General features: G+C 33.6%; 2 protein-coding genes across 2 annotated transcripts; both read right to left on the reverse strand.

The window, feature by feature from the left end:
• Positions 1-475: 475 nt before the first annotated feature.
• On the reverse strand, positions 476-832 carry LOC131045809 (uncharacterized). Its single transcript, XM_057979467.2, has one exon. The coding sequence runs from the start codon at positions 830-832 to the stop codon at positions 476-478; it is 357 nt and encodes a 118-aa protein (XP_057835450.2).
• Positions 833-3618: 2786 nt separating this feature from the next.
• LOC131045844 (uncharacterized) lies at positions 3619-4380 on the reverse strand. The gene has a single exon (XM_057979513.2). It carries the CDS (start codon positions 4235-4237, stop codon positions 3770-3772), a length of 468 nt encoding a protein of 155 aa, XP_057835496.2. The 5' UTR covers positions 4238-4380; the 3' UTR covers positions 3619-3769.
• Between the last annotated feature and the right edge of the window lie 10621 nt (positions 4381-15001).

Here is a 15001-nt window from a genome sequence, read left to right on the forward strand (position 1 = left end):
ACCTAGGTTTTCCCTTTTAGGGTTTCTTGACCTATTAAAGGTTAAACTCATTATTTTCATTGTAAGAAGAAGAAGGTTTTTTACATTACACATTTTGTGAATATTGAGCCCTCTCTTTTTTAGCATATTTTATGTGTTTTTGTTCCTTCTGTGATTTGCTTCATTGCTTCTCCTTATAACAGGTTTTTCAGCTTGTAAAGATCATTTGGACTCCTGTGGTGTTGTATTTTCTCAACTCCAATAAACCATACATATAAAATGAATACACATAGATCATCAAATAGTAATCCATGAGTATCATCATCCACATGAAATCATAATGTCAACTGTAAACATAATATGTCTATCATCAATAATGAAGCATACATATCATAAGTAAATCCATAAACATCTAATCAAAGAATCACAAAATAGTCTAAGCTATATCAATATAGTCTATCAATGCACAAAAGGAAAGATGAATCAAGGAGAGGCACTACACTTCCACAACAATCTCACGAATGGGCAACATGATGGGCATGTGCTTCTTTCTAGCCTTCACTCCCTTGATATTCTTCATCTTGTTTTTCTCCAGCTTGCATGAGATCGTTGAAGCATATGAAACATACTTATTTGCCAACTTGAAGAAATGTTTCACTGCACTCTTTTGCTTCAACCAGATGTCTCCAGTGGCTTCAACCCCATCTCCTTCTTCAACGGAGCTTTGCAAAGGCATGAGAATTCCTTTGGGTATTACGTAGGTCTCAAGAATCTCAAGACCTCTGTCAAGGGCCCCTTCTCCTCTTTCTATGATTGCATCTAGACATTTACTCAGGGCATCTCCCACAAACATGGTTGTGATTGAATTATACACCCACGAACAGATTATGAAGCAATACCCATATGAGAACTATATATTGGTTAAGACTACTATATATAGTTGTGATTGATTTATGCCCCACTAACAGATTGTGAAGCAACACCCACGTGAAAACTATATGGTGCCTAAGACAACTATTTATAGTACTAATCTTAACCAATATACACTACATAGTATCTTAAATAGGAATATAGTAGTCTTATGTCATTGGAGGTGCTTGTTACATGATGCAATGCAATAAAATTAAAAGGTTGGTCATGTGCATATCTTAAAGAGGAATAATTCAATGCCAAGTTTCTTGACATTGTGACAGAAAATGGTCCTTTTGCGTGGACCTGAAAGTACCGTGAGGCTATTAAGCATCTTGGAATAGTACAAAACAATAAATCAAATTGTAATAGTGCTCTCAATCAAAGTAAGACTAGATTCACTTGTTACAAACATATGAGATCAATATAGTCTTAATTAGAAAGGAAAAATGACACCCAAAGATATGTATTATTAGAATCATTTAATTCATATTGCACTAACTCCTCACACTACAATGTAGTAGTAGTGTTACATGATTACTTAACCATCATATGATGAATGTTACAATCATTTAATGTATCAAGAGTTTTTGAAACAACATGAATATTTATAAAACCAATGAGATACATAAAAAAATTACCTTCGCAAAACATGTTCTTCTATATGAATTCAATAACTCACACATGTTTCTACCTCTAGACTCCACTTAAAATGCATCATGAAAAACCATCCTTGTCATTATCCATCACACAAGATATATAATCATTATGATCATGGATATTACTAAAATTAATTGTAAATAGATGTAATCAAGATAATGCCCATGGTTAAGTGGGGTGCATATATTTGTAAGTGTTGTAAATGTGCATCAACCTAATTCTAAAGTGATAGAACACATGAAACAGCAACTCCATCAAAAATGCATCACCATCCAGTGTGGATCAAACAAAATCATCTATGATCCTCTCTCTCTCTTTCATTTGGTTAAACCTTTAAATCAAAGAAAAAAACAAAAAAGAACAATTATAAAACATGCCCTAGAGCATTAAATAATGCTAACACTCTATGACAATGCTTGTAATGCAAACACTCTATGATAATGCAAGCATTATATGATAACTATTTTAATGTCTATTAAATGCTAGGTTGTAAATGCATGTTTGCTTGGTTCTTATATTTTAAATTTCTATAATGACTGGTTATCTAACATTTTTAAGTCTTTCTCTAGAGTAAACTTTTAATTAATGGCATGTTGAAAATTCTTGGTAAATGCACATTTGCTTGATTCTTATAATTTAATTTTCTATAATAACTAGTTATCTAACATTTTTAAGCCTTGCTCTCATGTCAACTTTTAATGCCATGTTGAAAATGCTAAGTTATAAATGCACATCTGCAAAATCTTATATTTTAAATCTTTATAATGACTAGTTATCTAACATTTTCAAGTATTGCTCTCATGTCATCTTTTACCGACATGTTGAAAAGGATGAATATGTTCCAATTTTAAACTTTGAATTCAAAGTCAATGGGTCATTTTCAAATTAACAAAACTAAATTAAGTCACTATAATACTAACAAAGCTACACCTCACCTACAAATTTAACCTAAGATCACAAATTCTGAGAATACCAATCAAGACCAACTCTCAAGTGCATATGTGAAAATGGAACAACAAACTTCATCCGAATTACTCACCAATTTGTCCCACAAATACCCTAAATCTAGATCACCTTATTTTAAAAAGTCAAATTATGTTTTACCACCCACCAGTTTAATGACATTAACACTTTGATATTACAAACAAAAACAATTTTTAAAGAATATAGATGATAAAAATTATTCAAAACCATTCATTAAATTGAAAAAATACACCTAAAACATTTGGTGTATAAGGAGTGTTAAAAAAATACAGGTGTGTGTTCTTCATAACAAAAGCATTTTAGGTGGCTCCATAGACATTTCCCAACAAAGGAGGGGGAACTTGTTAGATATATAATCTGAAGTTGTTAGATATATAATTTCAGGAGTGATGATCATTTTCACTCGACATATTATTCAAAGCTAAAATTTAACTGTGTTTCAGATTGTAACGATCTGGAATACTAGATCTTGAAGTCTGTTAAAATGAAGCTCTGACTGATATTTGCTTGTTTGTGTATGCACTTGGAGTTGATTGTATGTATTTATTTGATTGTGTGGGTGTTTCTCAACAATATTTAGGATCACAGAGTGTGATCTATTGTCCATTTTTATCTCTTTATGCTTTCTGATGATGGCTCATAGAATGTGATTGATTACATTGATGCAAAAATATTCACCCAATCAAATCCAAAAATATACACAGCCAAACACATTATAAAAATCTATTAACATTGATATTTAATTGTGTAATAGCTTGTAAACCTTGCCATCATCTTCTGCATTACCAGCTATCCCAATCTTATAGATTAAATACAGCAGCATTAGAGTACACCAATTGCAAGATCCAATGTTTTCTCTATTTCAAAATCCCAAAATCTGAGCATAATAACAATATCTCGAGAGAAAGCTACTCTAAAAGCAAAGACAGGAGACGTAAAATTAAGTTACAACACATTATAACTTTCGCCCTTAAATTTAAAAAACTTTATTTTAAAACACCCAAAACAGCATTTGAAGGCTTTAATCAAAACACATTTATAAGCCAAAACTTGAGGCCTTTAACAGACATCAAGTCAGATATCACAGAGAGCAATCTACTTACCTCTATTCATTGAAAACACCTGAATACATCATTAAAGTTTCTTAATTAACCATGCATACTAAGAATACGAAGTGCAAAGGAAGACCCAAATGGCGATAACATTTAAGTCGGCAAAAACTTCAAAGAGTTTTCTACTACATGTTATTGAAATACTCTGCAGGAAATGACTCCTCCAGATTCGAATAGGCCTTGAAGTGAATCTTCTTAACACGGTGAGTCCCATTTCCATCTCCCCCTTCTTCCTCATCATCGTCCACAACAATCTCGCGAATGGGCAACATGATGGGCATGTACTTCTTTCTGGCCTTCACTCCCTTGATATCCTTCATCTTGTTTTTCTCCAGCTTGCATGAGATCTCAGAACTATACGAAACATAGCTGCTTGCCAGCTTGAAGAAATGTTTCACTGTACTTTTCTGCTTCAACCAGATGTCTCCAGTGGCTTCAACACCACCACCTTCTTCAACTGTGCTTTGCAGAGGCATCAGAATGCCTTTGGGTATTCCATACGTTTCCATAAGCTCCAGACCTCTGTTAAGGGCTCCTTCTCCTCTTTCTAAGATTGCATCTGGACGTTTGCTCAGGGCATCTCCCACAGACATGGTTGTGATTGGTTTATATACCCCACAAACAGATTATGTAGCAATACCCAGATAAGAACTCTAAATTGGCCAAGACTACTATATATAGTTGTGATTGATTTATTCCCCACTAGCCAATCGTAAAGCAATACCCAGGTGAAAACTTGGCGTCTAAGGCAACTATATATAGGATGAATTTAAGACTTCCATCTGATTTCAACTAACCAGTAATGCATTACTGTACCTGATATTTACATGCCCATCTACCTAAAAGGACCTCATTGAATGGACCTTAATATCTCCATTCATTGCTCACCTGTAAATTGAAGTATCATGCATGTTTGAAGCTTCCTAAAGCTGCTTCACTGTACTCTCCTTATTAATAAAGCCATAAATATCTGTACTTTTTGAGTGGAGAAACAAGAGAGGGCTCAAAAAAATATCATGAAGGCTCCCTCGTTTTGAGCAACATTTACTGGAAATGAAATTAAAACCGTTCGGAAGTAGTAATGGAGTAGGTACCTAAGAATAGTTGATTTATATGCTAATGGGTGGAGTAGATGAAGTTGGTGCACAACAATTAAGACTAACTTATGGGACATTTTAGTTTTTATTCGTATTTTAACAATCATATTATGATATTGTTAGTTCCAAAACTTTATAAAAATGTCTATTTGATAATACAAAATTTATATAGGGGAAGAATACTAGTTACTAGTCGTTGTCTATGGTCTAACTAGTGTTCACTTCGTGTTCATCCAATCTCTCAATTACTAACTAAAAGTTCATGAATAAATTTCACATGTACCAATACTCACCCACTTTATCTCTAGTAGTTAGCATTCTTTTATTATAATTGGTTCAATTGTGCACCTTTAATGGTACCTTAGTGTATGACTACTGGACCATTTGTGCATAAGTATTGGCAATTTTAAGTGCACGGTTATTGAGGCATCTTTAAGTAGGTATTGGGCAACACTTTTAAATGACCACTTTTTTTTACCTCTGTTTGCATAATGGATCCCATGACATGTGTCGTTACTATCCAAAAGCCAGAACAATAGCTATAAGTGGATAAGTCGCATAGAAGACAATTTTTTTAAAAATGTTGAAATCTAGTTTACCATTTAGGATATGTGGGTGCACAAAGTTAGTTATAATAGATATTAGTACACTTCCCCCATTTGTTTAATTCGTCTTTTAACAGTCTTATATTACGATATTTTTAGTATCAAAAACTTTATAAGAACGTGTTCATTTGACAACACGAAAATTTCACAGTCCATGATAGAATGTAATGATGTTTTTAGATTTTAATTGTGTAGAAAATATTTTCATCAACATTTTAGACCATACTTAATGATCCATCATCAAGATGAATTAGAGCTAGAGAAGCTTGATTCTCAACCTCTCTAGCTGCTTGGATTTGGAAAAATGTTCCCTCCATGAAGGGTTTTCATCAAGAACATGAAATTTCCACATTCCGTGATAGAATGTAATGATATTTATGGATTTTAATTATGTAAAAAATAAAAAATAAATCATCAACGTTTCTAATCATATTCCATGATCCATCATCAAGATGAATTAGAGCTAGAATAGATTGATTATTGACCTCTCTAATTGCTTGGATTTGAAAAAAAGTTCCCTCCTATGAAGGTTGTTTATCTATCATGTCTACTTTTTGAAATTTTAGATTTTATTTAATCTATCATTCAATTGGACTATTGAAACTAGATTTTATTAAGCACTATCATATAGTGAAGGAAATAAACTTTTCTTAAGTGTTAATTAGGTTATGAAAGTAAATGTAAACAATTGAATACAAATCAATAAGGTTAAAAAATGATAAGTGGAGAGTGATAAATATGATAATTTATAATGGTTATATTAAGAAAGTATCTGTACTAAATGATGTTATTGAGTTTTTTATTGAAGTATGAATGATCTAAATGAAGATTTTGGAATTTGTGATATCTTGGCATAAAAAAAAAGGTGTTGCAGTTTGATATTCGTCAAGTTCAAGATATTGTTTTTGCTCTATCTGGAGAAGTTTAGATATAATGGTTGTAGCATTGTCTTACAACCTATGAACTTGTTTTGGTAATATGTAGAGTTCCACTTTTCACTTTGCTTGATTTTCCTTTGTACATCATTTGCTTTTTTTTATAACTATGGATTGTCAATATTTAAGAATACCTTGGGAGGGTTGTAGTTAGTGTCATAAGGAGACACATTGTCATAGATCAACCCCCAAAATACTTGAGGAAATGATTGAAAACAACACTCTTCAGTCATGAAAGTGTTCCTAGGATGGTCATACAAATTTATATTCCTTTTAATGCACCAAATCCAAATATTTAGCTCCTTAGGATGGGAGTGGATGAGAGATTAATCTATGTGTAAAATGGATGCTTTGAATGTCTTTAAATACAAGTACATAACCACATATCACACAAAATTATATTTAGTTGGCCCTAAGCAAGAAGGGTATAAGTGGGAATCAACCAATTTTTGAATTTAAAATTTTCAATTTGAAAGTATGTGCATGTAATGGGTTCAATAAATGTTTGGATATGAAAATATATTGGGATGAGTGGTCATGTGAATGGGATAAGGTATAAGTGTGTAGAAACATGTGTAATGGATGAGTTAGTAGAATAGGGAAAGGGACACAACTCTACATAAAAATAATCATTCATCAATGTGTCAATGTATCAAGAAGTTCTCCTTAAAATGGGTACGAGACTTAATGGAAAATGGCATGGGTATGCAAATTTTACTATTACACATGTATTTGAGCACATGTGCTAAATTTTGAGAAACAAACAATTATCTAGATCTCAACTCAAAGAGTACATATGTAGATACAATTTCCCACATAGTTTTATCATACTCTCCTACAATGTAGACTCAATGTAGCAAACTTGTTGCTCCCTTCCATAGTTTACAAAAAGAAAAAAAAAATCCCACTTTCATTGATTTCTTGATAAGAAAAGGGATACTCATGAGAATTTATTCCAAGGAATATATTATTGCAAACAAACTTTAGAGGTGCAAAGTGTATCCCTAGTATTTTTTGTTACTCATTGTAGACTCACCTTGGCTATTTGTCCTAAGTGTAATAGCCTAATGTTTAAATAGTGTGCTTATGTACAATAATTGGCATTCATCCTAGACTTGATTTGAGGTCAAGTCTCAATTTCTCATTGGTCTAGAATTAGCCCTTAATCTTAGTTGTTTTCAGTCTTGGGTCAAGACAATTATGGTGAACTTGACCCCAATTTTTTTAAATCAAATCCAATCACGGGTCTAAACTAATTTGACTTCAACTAGATGTTTTTTATTAGGGGAGAAACAAGTTTTGAAGGGACCCTAAAACCTTGTACAACTAATAAATAACATTTGATAAATGTGATATATCTAAAACTTCTACAATTGTTGATAATTGGGATGATAATGACAAAGGATGTTCTCCAAAGAATTTTGGTCTTAAGATAATTAGAAGAATAGGATATTTAAGAAAAAAAATTAAGCATGTTGTACCAAGTGTAAGACTAAATATTGAAGGTCCTAAAAATATTTAAAAAGATAATGGTACAAGTACAAGAAATTATAATAAATCTATTCAAATAATTCAATGTTCTCAGTTTCATAAGAAAGGACATAGAAAAGAAATGTGTTGGAATCTTCATCCTTGTAGTATTTGTGGAGTAAAGGATCATTCTGAAAAGAAAAAAATGTGTTGGGATAAAAAGTGGAAGTAGTGTATGCAAATTAATTATGGATGGATTGATGGATCTAATTGGAAAAAGCTAACATATATGTTTAAAAGGTTATACAAGCTTAAAAAATTCATATGTTAAAAATGATAGCTGAAAAGAAAGATGAATGTATGAATAGTGTTAGAGCATGCCAAGGTGGTGTTACTGAAAAAGGAGAAGTAAAGAATAAGGGTGAGACTACAATGAAGATATGTCACAAAAACAAGAAGGGTTGCTACTAAGGAAGAACTGTGAAAAAAAAGGAGGTAATCATGAAGGATACAAATTCTAGATACCTCCACTCTTATCTCCCACTTTTCCCTTGCTATATATCTTCTTAATATATTTTCATAATGTCTTTCCATCACATCATTTCGTAATAAATCTTAATTATCTTATTCCCATAAATCTGTCTTTTGCTCTTCAATACTCTACTCTTTTATGTCTTATTTAGGCATATTAGAGGTGGTTTAAGGATATTTAAGTAGTATATAATGGATATATGAGAAAAAATGATCCAAATGACATCTATGGTGTCTCGCACCCTCTATATAACTCCACTTTTCAACTTCTAGAGAGAAATTTCTTCAATGAGGGTTTTGATATGTAGAGCATAATGCTTAGTAAAATTCTTATAACTAAATGTTTACACACTTCTAGCTTCCTATTTAGGCTTCTAATTATGAGATTTTGCATTAATTGTTCTTATCTACTCTTTTTCACACTTGATTTCCCCATTATAGTTTCCCTTATGCCTCTTTACACCTTTATTGTTGCTTTATGATATCGTACATTGTATTGCATATACACTTTTCTATAGACTCTTATAGATTGTCTTGTCACAATAATGTTTCAACCCTATGTTATTATGTGTCTTGTTAACAACCCATCTTATAACATTTTAAGTCTTATGACTCCTAATAGTGAATTTTTGTAATCTAGAATTTGGTCCTAGTCACAACTTTTTTAATTTTCACGATTTTTTGAACTTGCTATCATGTAGTCTACCATGTCATTTATCTTAAATATCTTCATTTTCATGTTTCTATCATGTTATGTTTTATGTCATTTTGTTCTCTTGAGCTTTATTTTATACTATTAATATTATTTGTCAATCTTAAATTAGGAATTATATGTTGAATAGGAAAAGTAGCATTTAATCCATATACTAACTCAAAAGAACAATATTTTGTTAAGGTGTATAGGTAGTCTTGTATGCCCATAACATTGTTGGAATCTCCATATTTTCCTTACACACTTGGTCAATGCAATGCTTATGATCTTGTTGAAATCCTCATTTGCCTCATTAGCTTAAGAGTGGTAGGGGCTACTACAGTTGTATGAAATCATGAATTTTTTTAATAATTTCATAATTGTTTTGGTTATATAATATTTTCTTTGATCACTAGTTATATTTAATAGGAATCCAAATATTTTGATTATGCTTTCATAGATAAATTTTGTGACAGTTCTATCCATATAATCCTTGGTTGCTTCTACTTCTACACATTTAGCTAACTATTCAATTTTGATTATTATGAATATTGTATGTGATTTCTTGGTTGGGGGTTCTATGGGCCCAATAAAATCAACCGTATTTTTAGAGGATGTTTGCACCATTAATAGTTGCAAGTTCATTTCATCTCTTGCATTAGGTCTAACTTATTCTCTAATAGACATCATAGCTTTGTGCATATCTATTAGAATCATTAAAAAAAGTAAGCCTTAAGCAAAGTAAGCCACCATAAGTCTACTAGCATTACGTTTTGAGTTGTTCCATCTCTAGATCTATTTCCTCCTAATATCCCTTCATCCACTTCTCTTAATATACTTCCTCTTCCATGTTTTGGGACTAATCTTTGAATAATATTATATTTTACCCTAATATGTAATTATTCCTTTATTGAGTATAGGGTGATGATATTCTTAATAGTCTTTTCTTTTATTCCTTTGACATATCCTTCGACAATTCTCTAATAGATAGTAATTGGTTTGGCTCTTTTAATTCTTCAATACCACAATGACTCTAAATAGGTTGTGTTGAGTAACTCATCATCTAGAGGTCCTTGGTGTTCTCTAGTGTACATACTTGAAAAGCAATCTAGACCATGATTAGATTTTCTTAGTTTCATCATGATTTTGAATTCAAACTCCTGGAATAATATTAACCATATACAATTTTTCCCTTGAATAACTAGTTTATTTGTTAAGTACTTAAGGAGCTCATGGATTGTGACACCAACTTGCAACTCGTCAATATAATGAAGTAGTATTTGTTTGTATGGGTTGTACAAATATAGGCCCACTACTACTCTAAAAGCATCAACATGGATGTGGAATAGAAGGTTTCAATCTAGGAATATTAAAATAGGTGCTTATGTTTTCATCTTTAAAAGTTTTTCTATTGGTTGTACAATTACCACAACCTTTAATAAACTTAAAAGTATATTTGATATATTTTAGGAATGTGTTGTCTTTAGATATTATCTTTGGAGGTGGTAGGTTGATGCAAGATAATCTAATCGTGTAAGGCTAATCTCATATCCCCCAAAATAAATAGTATTTTCCTTTTGTTTTGTAGGTTTCTCTATTTATGTTGGAGCCCACGATGACACTTCCAAGGTATAGGGAAGTCTGAAATCTAAAAAGGCCAAAAATGACTGCTTTCTATTTGGAGTAAGTTGACCTATGCAAACACGTATGGACCTGAAAAATTACTGAAAAGGAGAAAAATTACAGAATGAAGTGAATGGCGAAATAATTATCTCAATATACTATACCATTTGGAAGATATTAAAGTTTTCATCTCAGGAAAATTCTCTTATAAATTTTTAGACTCAAACTTGAAGCCCTTAGAAGCCTCATAAAAGATTGAAAAGTGGACATAATGATCTTCAAATATTTCAATGTTGTAGATCTCTTCATGAGCTTTCCAATGATATATTATAATAGTAAATCAAATGCCCAAATCAATAGTTATGGCTTCAGGAAGTTGTGCTTCCAAAATTTAAATTTTAAATGAAATATTCTTGGGCAAGAAAACGAATGGCTAGAACTTTGGGCAGCCAAAAAGGGTAGTTACACTTTATACAACATTCTAAGGTGGTTATTGGTACCAAATAAAGAGGTGAGTGGAGGTTACGTAAGACAACTCCATTAGGGCATATTATGGCTCTGAATTGTAGATTTTTTAGTTAAGCCATGTGGTTGTAGAATTGTAATTTTTTATTCTATAATCCTATTCCATCAAATAAATTGAAAGTTTTTTTTTTTAAACGAAAGGCTGAAGCCTATAATATATTAATAATAAAGAAAGAATTGCACAGAGAGTCTCAGTAAAGATATTAACTCCTAAGCTACTAATTCCTGGTAGAACAAACCAAAATGGATATCCACTAAGATTAGGTGACCCTAAAGAACATGCTGGAAGAAGTGTACAAAACTCAGCATGGAGGAAGAATTCAAGAGTGTCCATCCCCACCTTACATCCTTACATATATGATTAGAGATAAAAATATACAGAAGAGCAGAAAATAAAACTTCAAAACATGAAGCTAGAGGAAGATACCACACTGCTCCCTATTACTGACAAACCCCCCCTGAGAGACATCTGCCAGAAGATGGTTACCGAGCAGTCCCTGATTCTCGAGAGGAAGAAGCCTCAGCTGGGAGCGGAAAAGAGGAAGGAGAACCATGAGGGTCGACCAGAGCATACCCCCACAAAACCCACATTGCTGAAAACTTGGCCACTAATATTGACACCAACGATTCCCCAATTATCATTGTATTCTGATAAACTCAGTGGAGAAATAGTTGTGGAAAACGATATCCCATACCAATGATGAAGTTATAGAAGACCGCTCTTGGAATAAAATCAAACAAGAAATATTCCCTGTTCAAGAAGTCACCCCATCATATGTCCCCATAGAACAGATCATATTTGCTCAGTTGGGAAATCAGTTCTTCCTAGGCATAGGGAAATGAGTGTACAAAAGCCCTGATGATCATATTTGTGTAATCCCTAGACTGAGTGAAGACCATAACCATAGTGGCCATCCTTGAGGCCACTATGTTTGGAGACGCGAACGGATTAGATGCTATCCATTCTTCTCCAATGATAGTATGCAACACCCACTTAGTAGTTTCACAAGAAATTGCAAAAGTGTTAGACATGTGAATGGAATTCACATATTTGAACTGCTCCAGTTTGTCGAGCCTCCATTATAACTGGATGCAAAGAGCCATGATCAGCCGACCTCCAAAAGAAAAGAACCTCGAGATGTCTTTGCAAAAGAAACCTACACTTTGGAAATGAAGAATGCGCTAGACTCTAGAAATGCAAAATCCTGGCTTCGGCTACATATTTGAAGGGAATTCCCATGTGAGGAAAACACATGCCAATTCACTACTTCATGTGAGTAGTCTAAAGGCAGGAGCTCGAAGTGTCCTTTGATTGCCACGAATGTCCTACATGCATGACACCACTCTGAATCCATGTCTACTTGGATGCTGATGCCTGAAGTCACACAAAAAAAAGACTTGTGCAGAAGATTATGCTCTGAAGAAAGTGCAAAATTACCTTAAGCTTCGTGCGATATTTTAAATTTGAAAGGATATTCCATCACCCAAATGAGCAGGGGTCGACTAAATGTGGTAATCATTCGCCACATAAGCATGAAACAATAGGGACATGTATAGCTTCAGGTGACAACTTTAAAAATATATGTGGGGGGATCTCTGATCTCATCAAAACTGGATGCAAAATACTCCAAGAATAAATGGCAAGTGGCTTCTTGTAAGAAAACATAAATCCTTCAGTCCTTTAGCCTACAAATCCCCACTCTAAGGTGACTAAGGAGAATGAGATGGCTCGTGCAAACCTGGAGGCACATGTGTGATGGAAATGATTTTGATTAAAGCCATGACATATTGTCCCACGTGATAATTTCACAGAAAAGACATGTCTGCACATGACATAAAAATGTTAGCAGAAAGTTTTAAAATACAAATCCTTTACCCCATCAACAATCTGTCTTCATTAAAAATCATCGGGGAGAGAGTTATCTTTTTGGATACTTGATCACATCCCATGTTCGCCAAGGTGTCTGCAAGCCGATTGGATTCTCTATAACAATGTTCAAATTGATAGGATTATAGAAAGGAAATTAACTCTCTTGCTTCCTGAATGATGTAGTCTAGCTGCTAGTTTGGGGTTTGATGCTTAATCAGAGCTGAGATGATATTCTGAGAATCCCCCTCTATTACTAGATTGTTGCCCTTTATATGAAGGTCTAATTTGACCCCAAATAACAGCGCCCTAGCTTCTACTATATTGTTAGAGCCATCTGGGATTCTCCCATAACATGTTACTAAAACTTGACCATCTGAGTCTCTAATGACACAACCAATTCCTAAGATTCTCGAATTCCCCCTAGTTGCACCGTCAAAATTCAACTGTAGAAGATTATATTTGCGGGGGTTCCATCTTATTTCTTTTCTATCAATTCTACTCACCCTCTTTTGCATTAGGCTCCCCTTAAATGGTAGCTTTCTGTATTTCCATTTTTTCAAAATGTTGTCATCCCATGAGGAGAAAATCGAATTTCATTTCTTCTTCCTAGATGTGTGGGCATTAACTGACTCTGAAATTGAAGTCTCTATTCTGAACTTGATGTCTGATATAGTATTATTTTCCTTTCTGAATATGTGTTTGTTCCTTTCCCACCAAATATTCCAAATCAAGATTATTGGGGCCACTTCCCAGATGGCTACAAAAAGGACTCTTTATAGATTCTAGGCCAAGCATTAAAGACCTCTAAGACAGAAGCCTATAGAGGTGAAAACCATTGAGAAGTAACCAATGCCAACACTATTGGGCCACTTCACACTCTAAGAGAAAATGGTTTGTTGTTTCAATGTGTTTGTTGCACATAATGCATTGGAAAGGTTGGGCAATTCTAAGAATAGTCAATCTGTCACTGGTCAAAATTCACCCTTTTAAAGAAAGCCATGCAAAGGCACCTACTTTTTGCAAGGCACAGTCATTCCAGCAAAAAGAAAACATCCTTGAAGAGAGGATGGGATCTTGTGAAAATAAATCTTTGAAACCTTTCTTAACCATGTATGCTTCGGATTTTGAGGGAGTCCATACAATTTTGTCATTCCCCTCTTTATAGTACAGATGTCTACTCTTTAATTCTGAAGCTAATAGTTGTTTTTAAGAAAGTGGGATTGGGAGGTGTTCAAAGGATTTCCACTTAGCTTTCATTATGCCTATGGCAGGGAGGACATTAAATTAGTCACTAACTGTGTATCCCCACTCACCTTGCAAAAAAGATTTGATGTCCTCTAGACCCTGAATGTTGTCCAAGGCCAAGTAGTTATTCCATGTATCCTCCCAAAATCTTGTTGTCTTGCCATCGAACACTATCCAAGATAGTTTTGATAGCAGAAACTCTTTGCACCCTATGATAAAGTTCCACATTATGGAACCTTTAGAGGGGTCTAATAGAATGAAGATCCTTTCCGGTTCATTAGAGTCCAAATATTTACCTCTGATAATGGAAGCCCATATGAAAGAGGAATTTTCATAAATTTTCCATACCAACTTAGCACCCAAGGCGATATTTTTATCTTCAAAATTTGGTATGCCTACTCCTCCATAAATTTTGGGAACACAAACCTTATCCCAAGCTAGTAAATGGATTTTGTTTTTGTGGTCTCTATTACCTTTCCAAAGGAACTTCTTGAGATGACTCAAGTTCATCTTTGATCTTATCCGGTGTGGGGAAGACCAATATGATATAATTAGGGATGGAAGATAACACCATCTTGATCAAAAGAATCCTTCCTACAAGAGATAGCCAGCTATTCTTCCAGGAGTCCATCCTATTTTTTATGGAAGAGAGAATAGAGTCCCAATGTTGAAACCTATTCACCCCAAAGAAAAGGGGGATACCCAAATATTTACACAGAAGTTTGGCTTGTTTGAACCCTAAGGTACTGATCAACTTGTTAGAAA

Source organism: Cryptomeria japonica, chromosome 5 (assembly GCF_030272615.1).
Source record: "Cryptomeria japonica chromosome 5, Sugi_1.0, whole genome shotgun sequence".
Taxonomy (NCBI): domain Eukaryota; kingdom Viridiplantae; phylum Streptophyta; class Pinopsida; order Cupressales; family Cupressaceae; genus Cryptomeria; species Cryptomeria japonica.

What these genes read in the sequence shown, in the direction of transcription:
- LOC131045844 (XM_057979513.2), bottom strand. Translation starts at nt 4,237, where the DNA reads ATGTCTGTGGGAGATGCCCTGAGCAAACGTCCAGATGCAATCTTAGAA.
- LOC131045809 (XM_057979467.2), bottom strand. Translation starts at nt 832, where the DNA reads ATGTTTGTGGGAGATGCCCTGAGTAAATGTCTAGATGCAATCATAGAA.